Source organism: Pleurodeles waltl, chromosome 6 (assembly GCF_031143425.1).
Source record: "Pleurodeles waltl isolate 20211129_DDA chromosome 6, aPleWal1.hap1.20221129, whole genome shotgun sequence".
NCBI classification, from domain to species: Eukaryota; Metazoa; Chordata; class Amphibia; order Caudata; family Salamandridae; genus Pleurodeles; species Pleurodeles waltl.
Window position 1 is genome coordinate 663,948,784 of NC_090445.1, and position 19,119 is coordinate 663,967,902.

Consider the following 19,119-nt stretch of genomic DNA (forward strand, 5'->3'; position numbering starts at 1 on the left):
CTGATGCTGCTTAGCCTAAGTCAGCATTTTCCACAGTGATCCCCTTTGGTTTGGAAAATGCACCTGCCACATTCCAGCGATTGGTGAATCAAGTTCAGACAGGCCTGGAAGACTTTGGTGCAGCATATCTTGCTGATACTGCTGTCTTTAGCTCTGCCTGGCAGGATCACCTGGTCCACCCCAGGAGTGTATTTTAGGCCTTGACAAAGGCAGGCCTCAATATCAAATGCCAGATAGGGCAGAACAAAGTGGTTTACTTGGGCCATCTGGTAGGTGGAGGCCAAGTTCAGCCCCTACAGAGCAAAATCCAAACCATTATGACCTGGGTGCTCCACCTACTCAGACTCAGGTCAGAGCTTCTCTGGACCTGATTGAGTATTACAGGAGATTTGTAAAAGGGTATGGCACCATTGTGACTGGCTTGAGTGATCCACAAAGATCCCTAAAAAGGTACAACGGACAAGAGGCCATTCATGCCCTAAAAAAGGCCACATGCTCAGCTCCCATTTTTAAAAAGCCCAGACTATTCAAAACAATTCATTGTCTAGACTGATGCTTAAGGAATAGGACAGTACTATTGTAACTTAAAGAAGAAGGACAGGCTCAACCTGTAGCTTTTATCAGCAGACCCCAAAGAGAAGATTTGGTCAGCTATTGAGAGGGAGGCCTTTGCTGTGTGATCTGGGCCATGATAAAGTTGAGGTCAGACCTGTTTGGCACTCACTTCATTGTTCAGACTGACCACAAGCCCCTCTTATGGCTTAAACAGATAAAGGGTGAAATTCCCAAACTTTTGAGGTTGTCCATTTACCTACAGGGGATGGACTTTTCAGTGGAACACAGACCTGGGAATAACCATGCCAATAGAGATGGACTTTCCAGATATTTCCACTTAGAAAATGAAGACTCACCTGGGTAAGGCTAGTCTTATCTTCTTTCATTTGAGGGGTGGGTGGGTGAGAGGTGGCATCTTTCTAGCATAGTTACCCCCACTTTTTGCCTGGTGTCAGTGTGTTTACACTATAGTACACTGGGATCCTGCTAACAAGGAACAGTGCCCGAGCTCTTACTTCTAAATTTGATTGATTGGTAATTCCTTAGTCCCACAGCCCCTGGGATTCTAACACACTTCACTTGGTTGGGCACCTCCATTCTTATACCACGTTCTTAGTATATGGTTTGCCCCCCTATAGGATCCCATGCATTTCTATGCTTTTCCAGCTTGTTGCTATGTGTATATTGTATGTGTAGATAGCTCCAAGTGGAGATATCCCAATGTTAGTAAAGAAGTAGTTTTGTAATAAAGAATACTTCATTTTTGCAACTCCTGTTGTGGTTCTTTCTTGTGTGACAATCACTGACTGGCTACTGTGCTATTGCAACTGATTTACACTCATCTTTGATAAGCCTGAGCTGCTCTCCACAGCTACTCCTAGAGAGCTTTGGTTATCTAGGCACCAAAACACTACCACTAAGGATTGCCTGGACTCAGTATAGGGTGCTACACCATAGGTATACACTATAAACTGAGCCAGCCTCCAACAGCAATCTAGCTTCTTTTCTACACTAATCCCACTTGTACGCTTTCTTTTACTTCCATATTCTATCCATATCATAAGGGTGTTGACAGTTCATTAAGTTATCCTCTTCTACAAAAGTCTGGCCATTTCCCATTAATAGCATTCTTTATATGGCCTAGTTCTCCAAGGAGGTTTTGTGAGTTCCTCCCACTGTGGTTTCTCTCCCTACCCTAGTGACATAACTTCTGTTTCTCACTTCACCCTCCACATGATTTGGTCCCTGTGTATCCAGTATATCATCCTCCAGGTTACCCAGTTCACTTTCCTCCCAAGATGGAACCTTCATTGCATTACATACTTTAGATTGGATCTCTACTGGAAACTACAGAAACACAACTGTGGAGGACGCACTTAGTCAAATCGAAGGGTCTTCTCAGTTCCAGTCTCTGCCTGTATGTATCTCAATTTTCAGCTCCCCCCGGTCTCCCTATGGCACTCTGCTAGGATGTGCTGTCATAGCATCCTTATCCCAAGATCCCACAGTCACTTACAGTCCTCTCTCACAAGACCCTCGCTCAGAGATACGCTAGTATCCCTTCTCTTCATTGTGACTTTACAGTTACATTGTGACTGTGACTGTGCATTTCAGCAACCCTTCTTCATGCGTGTCCCTCCCAGCAGGCACCTCTCCCTGCAACTGTCTTGTCTAAGAGTCACACTTTTATTACGCCCCCTCCCTCCGCCCCACCATTACGCCAGAGTACTCACCCTCTGAAAGAACTCCTGCAGAATGATGGTCTTCTGTATCTCCATCTCCTTCCTCTCCAGGCCCTGCAGAAAGCTTTCCATCTTGGTCCTGCAGGCTTGTGGATCAGGCTTGGTTTTTAACCCCCAAGAATCCACCTGCCCCAAGGCGTCCCGGCCTCTCCGGATTTTCTCCTAGGAAAAAGTAATCAGGCTTTCACCAGTAAACTCTTATCCACATCATTATCATCACTGAACTATGTTTCAAACCACAATTATCTCTAAACTCTGGTGAACTATTAATACAGCTGAACACCAGCATAAGCCACAATCGCTTCTGATGCACTTGGCCCCCTCCCCACACTTAATGACTTGTTTGATGCACAATCCCTCTGCTCTTTCCATGTGTAACCTTTAACCTCTACCCTACCCTTTTGTGACCATATCTTGATGTCACTACTCGCATCCAGTTTCTCCTATTGAAGCAGTCTTGTAGTATTGCCCCTGATCCCCAGAATTCTCTCTCCTGTCTATCCCCTGGTTCAACTCTGAGCCTCTAACGTCTATTTAATCGCCATGTCCTTTTCAACATAGGCTGATGATCAGAGAGTCAGAGCTGAACCTGTATCTTCCATATCACCAACCCTTAGCCTGTGCGCTTTCACCTATACTGTCTCTGCTGGGCTTCACTTCTTATCCCCATCTCTCTTAACACCTTTGAGAACAATCACTCTCTCCATCTGCTCCCCTCTCCCCATGTTAACTCTGACACCAACTCTCCACCTTGGTCACCTGGACTTCACCTCTGACCCCCTGGTCTCTCTAAGTTACCTGATCTCCAGGCCCGCATGCCAGTATTACCTTTGACCAAGGCTTTGCTCCATCCTGCTGAGCCTACTCTTGCCTTGTCTGTTGTCTCTCTCGCCTCCATTGATGTGATCTCTAGGATCCTTCCAAACTATGGCGGCCATTATGAACCTGGCGGTTCGGCCCGCCATGCCGGCAGTGGCGGCTGATGCCGCCAGCCGGCATGGCGGGCTGAACCGCCACATAATGATCAGGTTGACGGCCGCCAGCGGCAGCAGTCACCCACCGCCATGCAGCCTGGCGGCGGGATGAAACACCAACCGCCACGGTAACTGTTATACCCTGCGGATAATGTTTCATATGCCGCCAGCCTTTTCCTGGCGGGATATCCCGCCAGGAAAAGGCTGGCAGAGGGGGTGCCTTTTCACTGCCCATGCACTTTGCATGGGCAGTGCAGGGGCCCCCGTGCAGGCCCCGTCTCGCATGTCACTGCCCAATTTACGGGCAGCGACATGCGCAACGGGTGCTGCTGCACCCGCTGCACACCAACATTGGCGGCGGCTCCTAATGGAGCCGCCCTCAATGTTAAAGGCCGTGTTCCCCACCAGGCCGGCGGGCGGAAAACGGGTGCTGCTGCACCCGCTGCACACCAACATTGGCGGCGGCTCCTAATGGAGCCGCCCTCAATGTTAAAGGCCGTGTTCCCCACCAGGCCGGCGGGCGGAGACACTGTCTCCGCCCGCCGGCCTGGTGGGGAAAACATTACACGGCCGGCGGGTTTTCCAGGGGGCTGGCGGTCAATGAAAAGACCGCCAGCCTGAACACGGCAGGACATCACGCAGTGTTCAAAATGAGGGCCTATGTCTCCTCAGAGTTTAAATATTATTTCCCAGAACCTCCAATGTATTCTCTCTTCCATTTCCAAGTAAAGGCCATGACGCCCAGCTACTTTACTCTTAACACTCCAGTGCCATCTCTGACCTCGTCTCCACCCCAAGGGGGTTATTACAACTTTGGAGGAGGTGTTAATCCGTCCCAAAAGTGACAGTAAAGTGACGGATATACCACCAGCCGTATTACGAGTTCCATAGGATATAATGGACTCGTAATACGGCTGGTGGTATATCCGTCACTTTACCGTCACTTTTGGGACGGATTAACACCTCCTCCAAAGTTGTAATAACCCCCGAAGTCTCCATTCTCTTCTTTTCCTCTGTGTCACCTCTGACTGCCAGTTGATCGTCTCCTCCTTTACCGAATGCCAAATATCATCCACCCTCCAGTGTGCAATATGACAGTCTTTTACAGCTAGCCACACAGTCCTCTCACAAGTTCCTCATCTGCACTCCACAGTCTCTTCTCTCTACTGCCCTGCTTTTCCCGCTCAACAAGAGTCATCCATCACAGTCACCTTTGGCCCCTCAAGTCTCACTACTTCCCAGTAGTTTATTTTGCCCCTTCTGCTTCTCCAGGGTCACCTACCACCTAGAACTTTGACTCTCCCCATCCGTTGTGTCCTATTCCTACCTCCACAAATTCCACCTCCGACTCCTGGTCTTCTTTCTTATACAACTCCTGGTATGATCTAACTCCTGGACTCACCTTGGCTAGGGCCTGGAAAGCGTGAAAGGTCTCCTGTATCTGCCGGAGGACTGTAAGCGAGTCTCCCAGCTCCGAGTATCCAGCCAGCATCTTCTCCCCAGACCCTGTGATCCAAGCTACAGCCTGCAGGAAGCATCAACACCAGGAGAGAGAAAAGGGCATCACTCAATGAGTTTCTGCAGTCATGTAACGCAGCACCCGAAGTGCAACACTGCTAGATAAATGAGTACATAAATAGTAACATTTAATTGTTGGATGTTCCTCATGCACTAGCTGTAGGAAAGCACCCTTTCTGGCACAGTTTGCCCCTCACCCCACCCCCACGTTTCGCCTGGTTTCTGATGTGGTTTCAACTGCTAGTGCACGGAGTCCCTGCTAACCAGGTCCCCAGTGCCAGATCTCTTTCCCCAAAACTGCACAGTTGTTTTGCACAATTGGCACACTCTTTAGCATCCACTGTAAGTCCCTAGTAAATGATACCCCTGGTACCTAGGGCCTGAGTTACTAAGAAAGGCCCCTGTGGGCTGCAGCACCAGTTGTGCCACCTCCAGGGACCCCTCACTAAATCCAGACAGTGCTGCCATTGCAGACTGAGTGCGTTGGTGTAGGATAAATTGAAAACATGACCTGTCACACACCCCTGTGTGCCAGGTCCCCTATCACTGCATGTGCCCATGTAAGCCATCCCTAAGGCAGGGTACATGAGGGCACATCTGAGGGCATACATACTCGAGCAGATATGCCCCTTCTATGTCTCTGCCGATTCTGAGACATAGTAAGTTAACAGGGAAGCCACTTGAATGCATGTGCTGGACACTGGTCATCATGACCTTCCCAGCTACATGACGCCTGCTCTGAACCTTGGGATGGTTGGCATCAAACATCTCAGAATAATAAACCCTCACTTAATCCATTGATGGATTTATAAATAAATACACACAGAGGGCACCTTAAAGGTGCTCCCTGAAAACCCACCAGCTACTAGTGCACTGACTGACTGGTCCTGGACTAGTTCAGCCACCACAAACGCGTTTCTGGCCCCCTAATGTGAGAGCCAGCTCTCGTGAAGGCCTGAGACAAAAGCCTGCACTGGGTGGTGGTGTTACCACCTCACCCATGTGGGGTGGACATTCCAGGGTGAGGAGCTTCAAAGGCCTAGCCACCTTTGTAATGCGACCCAGGTCTCTCCAGATGGCAGAGACGACCCAACTCCCTGTCCTGACCCCATGTTTGGCAGAAGCACAGGTGGGAAAATTAGGCAGATTAGGAGGTGTGCCCCCTTCACGCCAGTCCCAGCCCTAAGGTGGATGAGCTGAAATGGACACCACCTTTCAAAATCCTCCATCTCACTCAGAATGAATTAGGCCACTAGGGTAAAGGTTATGCCCACTTCCCAACGGAAGTGGTCATAAGAAAGGTGTAGTCATCCTAAAGGAGGGCTGCCCGTTGGCTACCACCTGTCGCTACCTGTAACACCCCTAAATTGAGTATTTAGGTGCAACCCTGAACCCTAGAACTTAGATCCTGATGACCTAAGAAAACAAGGACAAAGAAGAGTCACGCCCACAGAAGATGAAAATAAGAAGCAGCTGACCATGCTGGACTGCCTGCTGACCTCAAAGAACTCTGCCCAAGAAGTCGACTCGTCCTGCCTTCCATAAAGACTCAAGTCTCCAGTGAGCAGTGGACCTGCACTGCAACAAAAACTTCAAGAAAAGGACTCTGCAACTGCTGGAACCCCAAAAGACCCAACACCTGCAGTGACCACTGCAGTCCACGCCTGGGACCCAAGGTAAAGCCAACCAACGGTGCCCACGCAGTTGCCCAGAGACCGAGTCCATTGTGGTCTCACCCATCTTGGACTCACCTGAGACGCCTGCAGCCTCTGCACGCAGTCCCCCTCTCCTGCAGACTCGTGGTGAGAGAAAACCAGACGCCTCCAGCAGCCACTGCACCTGTCGCCCCTGGCCCCATCTGAGGTGGGTCACTGGTGCCCACAACGTCCCCTGGCTCCTAGGAGCTCAAGTCCACCCTAAGCCCACCCTTGCCGGACTCCCCTATGATGCCTGCAGCCTCAACACATAGGACCCCCTGTCCGTGAGTGTTCCCAGACGAGAAACCCCGCTGCCTAAGGACACTCCTCCATGTGTCGCCCCTGGGCCCTGGAGACAAGGACTAAAGGTGCACCTATGTCCCTGAGCACCCAGGTCTACTACCTACCTGCTTGTTGGCCCTGACTGGCTTCCTAGCCAGAGCCTGCAGCCTGTTTGTCACGAGGTCTAACTCCCATAGAGAACCATTGGGTACCCAGTGCCTTACTGCACCCCTGCACCTTACCGCCCCAGTGCTGCCCAGTGTGACCTGTTGGTGGGATTCTGATCAGTGCCAGTACTTACCTTTGCTCCCTGAGCTCGACCTCATAAGTCGTTGTTAACCCTGTGTTTGCTTAACATTGTTTGCTCCATAGGATAACATTGAGAAAACTCTGAGAATTGCACTAAGTGTTGATTTCTGAAACTGCAAAGTATTTATGCTTAAAAGTCTACTTACATGATTACGAAGTTCTGGGGTTTAAAACATATCAAAAGAATTGCTCTTTTTCTAAATTAGTCTCGGATCTATTCTTTGAGTATGTGTCTCATTTATTGTCTCTGTGAATTCAACAAACGCTTAGCATTATCCTCTGATAAGCCTAAATGCTTGCCCACTCTACCACAAAATAGAGCATTAGTCCTACCTACTTTTGCCTCTGCAAACCAATTGGGGATCTGCTGGACTCTCCACACGGTGTACTTCCTTTTAGTGCACCATAAAGAGAGCCAGCTTCCTACACTGGTGGAAAAGATGTGGGAGGGGCAACCTTGTATTTGCTGAAACCCCTTGGTCCATTCATGACTACACAAGTGAATCCCTTTAGTTAAATTGCATTTTATGAACTGGGAATTTTCCCAGTTCCTAAAAGTACTGTTAGGGCCCTGGTTAGGTGCCTGTAGCTTAAAAAAAACTTACTTTAGTTAGGAATGCAAAATCTGTGTTAAGATTTTTTCTCTACCTCAAAAAGGTACCAACTTTAGAACAAAAATGAGTACCACAGAGAGTGTGGATAAGGAGCTCAACATACCCCTTACCTCTGGCTTTATCATAAACAGGTAAGAACCCTCAGTAAAGGGTACAAAATTAAAACAGGCTAAAACCCTACCTCCCGAAAGCTCCAGGAGTTGTTGGCAGAGTATGAGCAGGCCCATCCTACTGATGAAACCACTGACCCTGTAAATCAGAACAGCTCAAGTGAGGAGGAAATGGACCCCCCCCCCCACTCGAAAGATAGAAATCTGCACCCCCAAACAAGCCAAGTTGCCTAGAGCACCCTCTTCTAGTGAGGATGGCTCAGGTTCCTCAAGGTCCAGAGAATAACTCTCTGAAGAGGAGCTTCTCTTACAGATATTAGCTAGAAAAACTGCCCTGTGGGACAGGATACCAGCCATAGAAAGGGAAAGAGCAGAATTGGGTTTAGCACCCATGAATGGAGGCAGCAACATAATACCTAGGGCAGGGGTGTGGAATTCCTGCAGCCCGGCGCCCAGGGCATATTGTTTGGAGTTAAGGACAACATGTTTTCATATTTATTTGGTCCTTGGGACAAGTAGGCCTAACCCCCTGCAGCGCAAACCCTTTGACTGCCAGTTTACCGTTTCACATTATGGTGCAGCTAAGGGCATTGTCTGCAGTAAAGGTAACATTTGTGTCCATGTGTTAATGCTGTTCGAACTTGTACATATGGATCATTAATGCAAATCCTTTAAGGTGAGCGCGCACTAAGGAAAAGATGTAAGCTCGGACAGAACTACTGATAGTAATTCCAGTATAACAATGTGTAGACACGTTGTCAAAGTTGAACAATATAAGGCTACGTATAAAGCTCCCAAAATGCTCTCTGATTAGATGCAAATATTTGCAGAAGCTTAAAAGCAATATTGAGGATTATTTGATTATGAAATCAAAACATTCATTAAAAAAACGTAAGTGAGGAAAAAAAATGTTTCCTAGGCTGCTGTGAAATTTTAAGTAGCATTCCTTTGTGGCATCATTTAGTAAAATGTGTTGATGCATGCTAGTATTTGAAAAAAATATATCCACAATGGAAAAATCTGTGTAAGCAGCTTCATCAAGACTGTGGGAAACATGAAACTAAACAAGCATTGCCAAAGTCAGTACATTGGTCGTCAGCCTTTTGGTTTTGTGAATGCGTGTCTTGTTTTGACATGATTTTTGTAAAACTTTATTGTTGTGGGAGCTGCCGGGCCCTCACTATTATAACAAACATTGGCAAAAGCAAAAATATTTTTTGGTCTCAAAAAGCATACATTGCCACAGTAGTTCCTGACATTGAACAAAACTACTGTGTGTGCCAATATGCTCCTTGTGAAGGAGCACAATGCTGTCACTAATAGTGAAGCTAACCAATAAGACAGGGACAGCAATAGAATTGTAATAAAAACAAAAGGTTTTGGTTAACACCAGACCTAACTATGGGTCCAATTCTAAAAGGAAGTCACAAAAGTGCATCCATGGTATATGCCCTTGCATTAATGCAGAATTATGACTCATGATTTACCAAGCATTTACAGAAATAGGCCAGGAAATGGTATTCCTAGAAAATATATGTAAACTATATTTTAGCTCAAACAAATATGTATGTCTAGATTTGCTCATGCGAAAATCTGTTGAGTATTTACAAGTTCACTTTCCCTCTAATTACTTTTTTCCCCAACTGTCAGAAATATATTTCCAAGCTTTCTCAGTATGGAGAACAATTGTAGCTGATAAAAACCCCGAAAAATGTGTGAGTTTGCACATACTCAAAATGGCATTCCATACCTGTAACTATTGCTCACTGCTACCTACAGCCTCAGTATGTACATCTATGGAAAGGAGGTAAAATAAGGGATTTGCTAGTATTCAAACACTACTATAGTATGAGCCCTGGCATAAGCAGAGAGACTAATATCGGAGCCCTTATATAATGAGATTGCTGCTATAATTTATCATCGCACTACATGGCACCAAATGGACAAGTGGATTTTGTTACAGGACAAATAGATTTATGAAGCAACCTCTCCCATGGACAAGTAGGTATTTTATTAAATTCCACACCCCTGCCTAGGGACAGAGTAGGGCACTCTGACTCTAAAATCCCCAAACGGATTGTCCCCTAATATGAGGATGGTGATATCATCATCAAGTGGTTCACAGCCTTTGAGAGGGCCTGTGTATCTAGAGAGGTTAACAAAAAGTACTGGGGCTCTCCCCTTTGGGAACTATCCTCAGTAAAGTGCAGAGACAGGTTTCTGACACTGAATGAGGCAGATGCAAGGTCCTATGATGAAGGATACCCTGATTGAGGGGTTTGGGTTCACTCTTGAGGAGTACATGATCAAATTCAGGGAGACTCGAAAACCCAGAGTCAGTCCTGGGTTGATTTTGTGGACTTCTCAGTAAAGACACTAGGTGGCTGGTTAAAAGGTAGCAGTGTGCAAGATTATGAAGGGATTTAAAATGTATTAATAAAAGTAATTGTGTGCAGGAGAAGTTACACCACTACCTGGTAAACCTAGGTACACTTTCTCCTCAAGAGTTGGGGAAGAAGGCAGACCACTGGGTCAAAACAAGGGTGATCAAAACTTCCACTGGTGGGGGGGAGACCACAAAAAGAAGACCAAAAAAACCATAAGGGAAAGAGGGTAACCAAAAAAAAGATAAAAACAAGATGTCTTCTAAAGGCCCCCAAAAACCTGCACATGAGAATGAGCCCCAAGACTCTTCACAACCCAATGGTGGATACAAGGGCAAAATTGGGATCCCAGGAAGGCTTCCTGTCATGACTGCAGAGCCAATGGACACCGAACTGGAGATCTTACATGTCCCAACAAACGCAATGCCTCTAGTGCACCTGCAACTGCAGGGATTGCAAGTAGGCCCTGACCATGTCAGTGAGCCTACTGCTGCAACTTTAGTCTCAGAGGATGGGGTCGATGTAGCTACCCTGGCTGTCTAGCCCAGTAACCTGGAAAGATACAGACAACAGCCACATATTAATAGGATTAAGGTTGAAGCACTGTGAGACATGGTGAGTCCTCAGAACAATATCCGACTGGTGAGACATATACAGTACTCAATGCTGATAATCAGGCCAAGGTACATCACATGGCAATGGTATCCTTAGAATGGGGAGGGGTTACTGGCCAGAAGAGGGTGTTGGTATCTCATGCAATACCTGTAAAATGCCTGCTGGGAAATGATCTGGAGTCCTCAGCATGGGCTGAGGTCGAAAGAAAGCCCCACGCAGCTATGCTGGGTATATGGGTTTGTGTAAAAAACAAAAAGAGCACAGAAAAAGGCTCATGGTGAAAAAATAAAGTTGGAGTCTGGAATGATGGCCCAGCCTACCAAGAAGAAAGGTAAAATGTCTGGGAAGACAGCTTCCAATCAGACACCAGACCAGGTCCCCTCTCCTCAAGAAGACCTGTAAGCCCCAGAGGGCACTGAACCTCAGGAGCTTGGGCCTTGCACTGCAGAGCTCTTAGGACCAAGGGGACCATCTAGGGAGGATCTTTGCCAGGGACAGAGGACCTGCCCCACTCTTGAAGCCTGAGACAGCAAGCTGCTGATGAGTAAAAGGAAGATATCAGTGGCTCCCACAGGACCTATTGGGAGGAGGGACTACTATTCAATGAGGCCAGAGACCCCAAACCTGGTGCCACTAGGAGAGTGGTAGTGCCTTAACCGTTTTGAGAGTTTTTCCTGGCCAATGATATGCCCCTAGCTGTGCATCTTTGCCACGCAAAAACATGCAGTAGGTTGGTAAACCACTTCTACTGCCCTGGTATGTCCCAGAAGGTGAAGGAGATGTGTAACTCTTGTGCCACTTGTAGGAAGCTGGCTCTGATAACAAACTTCCTAGTCTTCAGTGAAGCCATCATGGAGCTGTGGAGTTCGTAATGACAAACTGCCAGCCTATGTACTCAATATTGCCACAATGCACTTGCAATGTCTACGAATGGACTAAGACACTGTAGGGGCATATTGCTCATGCAGCTAAGCCCTCACCTGTGGTATAGTGCACCCTGCCTTAGGGCTGTAAGGCCTGTTAGAGGGGTGACTTAACTATGCCACAGGCAGTGGTTGCGTGCATGGCACCCTACGAGTGATGCCATGTCGACTTTACCTTTTTCTCCCCACCAACACACACATTTTGCAATGGCAGTGGGCATTTGTTTGGTGAAGGGTGGCACAATAGATGCTGTAGCCCTTAAGGACCCTCCCTGGTCACAGGGCGCTTGGTACCACTGGTACCTCTTACAAGGGACTTAGCTGTGTACCAGGGGTGTGCCAATTGATGAAGCAATGGTACAGTTTAGGGAAAGAACACCGTTGCTGGGTCCCGGTTAGGAGGATCCCAGCACACAGTCAAGTTATCATCAACATCATTCAAAAAGTGTGGAGTGGGCGTAACCATGCCAAAAGGGGCACTTTCCTACACAACCCCCTCCTCAACAAAAGATGACGAGACTAGCCTTTCCCAAGAGAGACTTCATTGTCTAAGTGGAAAAACCTGGAAAGTCCATCTGCATTGGCATGGGCAGTCCCAGGTCTATGGTCCACGGTAAATCCACCTCAGAGGTTTAGGGTTCTCACCTTTCATTTGCATGAGACATTTGGGAGGTCTGTGGTCAGTTTGAACAATGAAGTGAGTACTAAACAGGTATGGTCTCAACAGAGTCGCCTTTTTCTTAATTCTCACATATGATTGCACCTTCAAATATGTGAGCTCAGCACTTCTGCAGTACAAAACAAAACTCCTTTGTTTGATTAAGTAGACTAAGGTTTGCTGCATGCATCACAAGACTCTAGTCCACATACCCATGAGGTCCAGCCCACAAAACCAAGGACTTATTTTAGTTTACTAACAACATTGCCATCAGGCAAGGAGTGTTTCTCAGTTTGTTTAAACACTCAATTTGAATAAATATATTACTAAACCATGATGTGGTAACATATTGTCATCTACACACAGTAACTTTTACAAAAATGTCCAAAAACATCTCCACTAACTGGCAGCTTTACTGATAAAACTATATAGTGTGTTAACAATCTGTGAAAATTGAGTTTCAGAAAACATATCCTTTGCACATCAACATGTAAAGTATTGTGATTTGTTTTTATCCTATTAAAATATTTTTTCATCACACAGAAATATAAAAAAAGGTCTTTCACAACTGCTGAAATATATTTTGAAATGTTTGCACAGTTGACTTAGTCATTTAAATGTTGTGTGCTAGGAAAAACCTGACATCCTATATCCTTTTATTTTACATTCTAAGCAGCAGGTCACACAGTTCACCTTACAAAGTCCTGGAACTTTGTAGTCAGAAGGAAAAGTAATTGTAAGAAAAACTGACTGTTGTCCTCTGTCTGTGAACACAGAGCAAATGTGACATAAGAACAAGATGTAAAGGCGTCTTTTATTGCTCCTTCACTTTTCAACTGAACAGAACACCTGTTCAGTGTCAACGCACCAGAAAGGAAGACTAAGTATTAAAAATAGCTCTACCTGATCAAATAAGACTCACCAATGCGAGTGGTCAAGTGGATTTTTGAGCCCTGTAAGTTCTGTGAGGGGGCTCACAGTGGACCCATACCCCTTCACACATCTCCTATAATATCCAGTCAAGCCAAGGAATGCCCTGACTTGAGTATGGGTGGTAGGAGCTTCCCAGTCCAGAACTGTCTGGATCTTGGACTGTAAGGGTTGCACTTAGCATCCACCTACAAGGTGGCCCAACTGTACAACAGTGCCCTGCATTATCTGCCATTTGGATGCCTTAATAGTGAGGCCTGCAGATGCCAGGGTATGCAAACCCTTCCCAAGGTGGACCAGGTGATCCCGACAGGGGGAGCTAAAGACAGCAATATCATCTAGAAATGCTGCACCAAAGGACTCAAAGCCAGCAAGGAATTGATTCACCAACCTTTGGAAGGTGGTAGGTGCATTATTTAAACGAAAGGGCATAACAGTGAACTGATAATGCCCATCAGGTGTGGTGAATGTTGTCTTTTCTTTTGCTCCTGGTGCCATGCGAATTTGCCAGTACCCTGCAGTCAAGTCAAAACTACTGAGGAACTTTGGTGCACCTAATTTGTGTATCAGCGCATCAGCCCTGGTTATGGGGTGAGCATCTGTCTTAGTGACAGAGACCTCTGCTGTCCACACAGAACCTCATTTATTTATTTCCACCCTGGGGATGAGGCTTGAGGACGAAGACCACTGGGCTAGCAGGGGGGCTATCAGAGGGTTCAATAATCCCTAATTCCAGCATCTTGTTGCCTTCAACTTTGATGCTCTCTTTAACTTGGTCAGACTGCTGACAGATCTTGGATTTGACAGGCAGGCTGTCTCCAGTGTCCACATCATGGGTACACCAGTGTGTCTGTCCAGGGGTTCAAGAGAGGAGCTTTGCATACGGCTGCAGGACTTGCCTGTGGTCAGCTTGCTGTTGGGCAGTGAGGGTGTCCAAGTAGACAACTCCATCAACTGACCCATGTTTAGGGTTGTGAGAGAGGAGGTCAGGGAGAGGTTGTAGGAAGTTGGCTCTGTATATACCATTTCAAAGTAAGAAATAGTGTGCACAGAGTCCAAGTGTTCCCCTTAGAGATAAGACAGTGGCAAAAATAGATTAATTCTAATGCTCTATTTTGTGGTAGTGTGGTCGAGCAGTAGGCTTATCAGAGGGTAGTGTTAAGTATTTGTTGTACACACACAGACAATACATGAGGAACACACACTCAAAGACTTACTCCAGGCCAAAAGGTTTTTATGTAGAAAAATATATTTTCTTAGTTTATTTTAAGAACCACAGGTTCAAGATTTACAAGTAATACTTCAAATGAAAGGTATTTCACTCAGGTATTCTAGGAACCTTGAATAATCACAATAGCATGTACAGTTTAGACACAAATGGCAATAAGCTATTTTAAAAGTGGACACAGTGCAAAAATCAACAGTTCCTGGGGAAGGGAAGTAACTGTTAAGTTCACTTGGTAAGTGAAACACATACAGGGTTCAAAGTTGGGTCCAAGGTAGCCCACCGTTGGGGGTTCAAGGCAACCACACAGCAGTTCAGGGCCGGTCAGTTGCAGAGGTCAAAGAGGTGCGCAAAACACATAGGCTTCAATGGAAACAGGGGTGCCGTGGTTCCAGTCTACCAGCAGGTAAGTACCCGTGTCCTCGGAGGGCAGACCAGGGGGGTTTTGTAGGGCACCAGGGGGGGGACACAAGCAGGCACAGAAAGTACACCCACAGCGGCACAGGGGTGGCCGGGTGCAGAGTGCAAACAGGCGTCGGGTTTTGTACTGAAAGCAATGGGGAGACCCGGGGTCTCTTCAACGATGCAGGCAGGCACAGGGGAGGCTCCTCGAGGTAGCCACCACCTGGGCTAGGCAGAGGGTTGCCTGGGGGTCGCTTCTGCACTGGAGTTCGGTTCCTTCAGGTCCTGGGGGCTGCAGGTGCAGTGTTGGTTCTGGGCGTCGGGTCCCTTGTTACAGGCAGTCGCGGTCAGGGGGAGTCTCTGGATTTCCTCTGCAGGCGTCACTGTGGGGGCTCAGAGGGGGCGTCTCTGGTCACTCACAGGCTCGCAGTAGCTGGGGTGTCCTCCCAGAGGTGTTTGTTTTCTGCAGGTCGAGCGGGGGGCATTGGGTGCAGAGTAGAAAGTCTCACGCTTCCTGCGGGAAACGTGGAGTCTTTAAAGATGCTTCTTTGTTGCAGAAAGTTGCAGTTTGTTGAACAGGACCGCTATTCTCGGGAGCTTCTTGGTCCTTTGGATGTAGGGCAGTCCTCTGAGGCTTCAGAGGTTGCTGGTCCCTTTTGGATGCGTCACTGTTGCAGTTTTCGTCGAAGTAGGGAGACAGGCCAGTGGGGCTGGGGCCAAATCAGTTGTCGTCTCCGTCTTCACTGCAGGGCTTCAGGTCAGCAGTCCTTCTTCTTTAGGTTGCAGGAATCTATCTTCCTCGGTTCTGGGGGACCCTAAATACTAGATTTAGGGGTGTGTTTAGGTCTGGGAGGGCAGTAGCCAATGGCTACAGTCAAGCTACACCCTCTTTGGGCCTCCTCCTTGTGGGGGGGGGGTTCAGGGGGGGAGGCACATCCTAATCCTATTGGGGGAATCCTCCATCCACAAGATGGAGGATTTCTAAACGTAAGAGTCACCTCAGCTCAGGACACCTTAGGGGCTGTCCTGACTGGTGGGTGACTCTTCCTTGTTTTTCTAATTATCTCCTCCAGCCTTGCCGCCAAAAGAGGGGGCAGTGGCCGGAGGGGCGGGCATCTCCACTAGCTGGGATGCCCTGTGGCGCGTATCAAAGGGGGTGAGCCTTTGAGGCTCACCTCCAGTTGTTACAGTGCCTGCAGGGGGAGGTGAGAAGCACCTCCACCCAGTACAGGCTTTGTTCCTGGCCACAGAGTGACAAAGGCACTCTTCTTATGTGGCCAGCAACATTTCTGGTGGGTGGCAGGCTGGCAAAAACTAGTCAGCCCACACTGGAAGTCGGGTATGTTTTCAGGGGGCATCTCTAAGATGCCCTCTGGGTGTATTTTACAATAAATTGCACACTGGCATCAGTGTGCATTTATTGTGCTGAGAAGTTTGATACCAAACTTCCCAGTTTTCAGTATAGCCATTATGGTGCTGTGGAGTTTGTGTTTGACAGACTCCCAGACCATATACTCTTATGGCTACTCTGCACTTACAATGTCTACGGTTTGGCTTGACACTGTATTGGGTGACTTACCTATGCCACAGGCAGTGTGAGGTTGGCATGGCACTCTGAGGGGAGTGCCATGTCGACTTAGTAATTTTCTCCCCACCAGCACACACACGCTGTGAAGCAGTGTGCATGTGCTGAGTGAGGGGTCCCAGGGTGGCATAAAACATGCTGCAGCCCTTAGAGACCTTCCCTGGCATCAGGGCCCTTGGTACCAGGGGTACCAGTTACAAGGGACTTACCTGAGTGCCAGGGTTGTGCCAATTGTGGAGACAAAGGTACAGTTTAGGGAAAGAACACTGGTGCTGGGGCCTGGTTAGCAGGGTCCCAGCACACTTTCAAATCATAACTTAGCATCAGCAAAGGTAAAAAGTCAGGGGGTAACCATGCCAAGGAGGCATTTCCTTATAGAGGTTCACTCTCTGCCTCCTGATCCTCGTCAGAAACCATCAGCATGGTTATATCAGCCCTATCACAGAAAAGCTTGAGATGGTTCACATGGATAAAACTTTGGGTGTCCCGCTAGTGTCCAGGTCAACCAAGTAGGTGACCTCACTTTTCTTTTCAAGAACGAGGTAAGGACCATTTCCCCTATCTTGAAGTGCCCTGGTGGCCACAGGCTCCAGAACCTACACTTTTTGCCCTGGTATGAACTCTACCAGTGCTGCCTTTTGGCCATACAACTGCTTCTTGAGCTGTTGGCTGGCCTCAAGGTGTTTGGATACTTTCTCCATCTAGTCTGGCATCCTAGAGCGGAGGCCTAGTACAGAGTCCACCACATCTTGCTTAGGTGCGTAGAGAGGTCTCTCTCAACCCTCCTTCACAAGTTCAAATGGTCCCCTGACATGGTGGCCAAACAGAAGTTCAAAGGGGGAAAACCCTATTCCCTTCTGAGGCCCCTCTCTGTAGGCAAAAAGCAAGCATGGCAACAGGACATCCCATCTCCTTTTGAGTTTTTCAGGGAGTCCCATGATCATGTGCTTCAATGTCTTGTTGAACCTTTCAACAAGTCCACTGGTTTGTGGATGGTATATTGTGGTGCACTTGTAAGTCACCCCACACTCATTCCACATGTGTTTCAGGTAAGCTGACATGAAGTTGGCACCTCTGTCAGAAACCACCTCCTTAGGAAACCCTACCCTGGTAAAGATATCAATGATGGCCTTTGCTACTGCAGGGGCTGTAGTAGACCTAAGGGGAATTGCTTCAGGATACCTGGTAGCATGATCCACTGCTACCAGGATATTCTAGTTTCCTGAGGCTGTGGGTGGCTCAAGTGGACCCACTATGTCCACACCGACCCTTTCAAAGGGAACTTCAAAAGGTAGTAGTGGAATTAGGGGGCCTTTGGGTGGCCACCTGCCTTACCGCTGGTCTGGCAGATGACACAGGAACTGCAAACCTCCTTCACCTTTTGTGACATGTTGGGCTACTAGAAATGGCTAACTAGCCTATTCCAAGTTTTGGTTTGTCCCAGATGCCCAGTTAGGGGGAAGAGGGGGATGTCATGGGCTAGAGTAAGGATGAATTCCCTCAACTGCTGAGGCACTACCACTCACCTGGTTACAACAGGTTTGGGGTCTCTGGCCTAAGTGTACAAGAGTCCTTCCTCCCAATAGACCTTGTAGGAGCCAATGGCATCTCCCTTTTTCCATGCAGCTGCTTGCTGTTACAGACCTTCAAGAATGGGACAGGTCCTCTGTCCCTGGCACAGCTGCTCCCAGGAGGGTCCCCCTGGGCCCAAGAGCTCATCTTTGTAAGGTTCAAGTTTCATGGGCTCAGTTCCCTCTGAGGTGGGTAAGGCTTCTTCTTGAGAAGACAATTCTTGTCCTTTTTGCTGTACAGAAGCTGGTCCCCACGTCTTTTTGCCTTTCCTCTTGGAAGGCTGAACCATTATTCCAGGTTCCAACACGTATTTTTCACCCTATGCTCTGCTTTGTGCTCTAGTCTTTACACACACACCATCTCAGGGATTCCCAACATGACTGCATGGGTTTTGGATTCTACCTCAGCCCATGCTGAGGACTCCAGGTCATTCCCTAGCAGACATTCAAATGGGATTGCAGAAAAGACCACTATCTGTTTCAAGGCCCGTAACCCTTCCCCATTATAAGGTCACCATTGCCATGGGATGGACCTTAGTTACATTATCAGCATTGATAACTGGATATGTTTGTCCAGCCAGGTACTGTCCTGGGGGAACCAGCAGTTCTGTCACCATGGTGACACTGGCACCTGTATCACTCAGGGCTTCTATTTTAGTCCCATTAATCAAGGGATGCTGTCTGTATTTTTTCATATTAAGGCGCAGGACAGCAAGAGTAGCAACACCTACCCCACCCTCAGAGACTAAGATAGCTTTAGTGTGAACCCTGATTTGCTCTGGGCACACTGTTGATCTCACCAGGAGACAGGTAATACCAGTACTAGGTGGTGCAGTACTAGGGGCATTCCTTTTGGGACAGGCCAAGTCTTCAGTCTGGTGTCCATTTTGTCTACAGTTGAAACACCAGGCCTTTTGGGATAAAAATTTTTACTTTTGTACCCATACGTGGATGGTGAAGAGTATTGGGGACCACCCTCCTGAGCAGGTTACTGGAGGCCTTTAGAAGACTCCTTAACTTTATCC

At 47.6% G+C, this 19,119-nt stretch overlaps 1 protein-coding gene and 1 long non-coding RNA gene across 4 annotated transcripts in view; one reads left to right on the forward strand and one right to left on the reverse strand.

Annotated features, from left to right (window-relative positions):
* The window catches only part of ARHGEF40 (Rho guanine nucleotide exchange factor 40), a 309,810-nt gene that overhangs the window by 120,560 nt on the left and 170,131 nt on the right, over positions 1-19,119 (reverse strand). For all 3 annotated transcript variants that reach the window (XM_069239054.1, XM_069239053.1, XM_069239052.1), the window contains exons 12-13: positions 4,674-4,796; positions 2,289-2,459 (exon numbers count right to left, since the gene is read on the reverse strand). In XM_069239054.1, coding sequence (XP_069095155.1) covers positions 2,289-2,459; positions 4,674-4,796 — 294 coding nt within the window. The remainder of the gene's footprint in view (positions 1-2,288; positions 2,460-4,673; positions 4,797-19,119) is intronic.
* Positions 1-19,119, forward strand: part of LOC138300126 (uncharacterized) — a 204,260-nt gene that overhangs the window by 46,778 nt on the left and 138,363 nt on the right. The gene's annotated exons all lie outside the window — the stretch shown is intronic.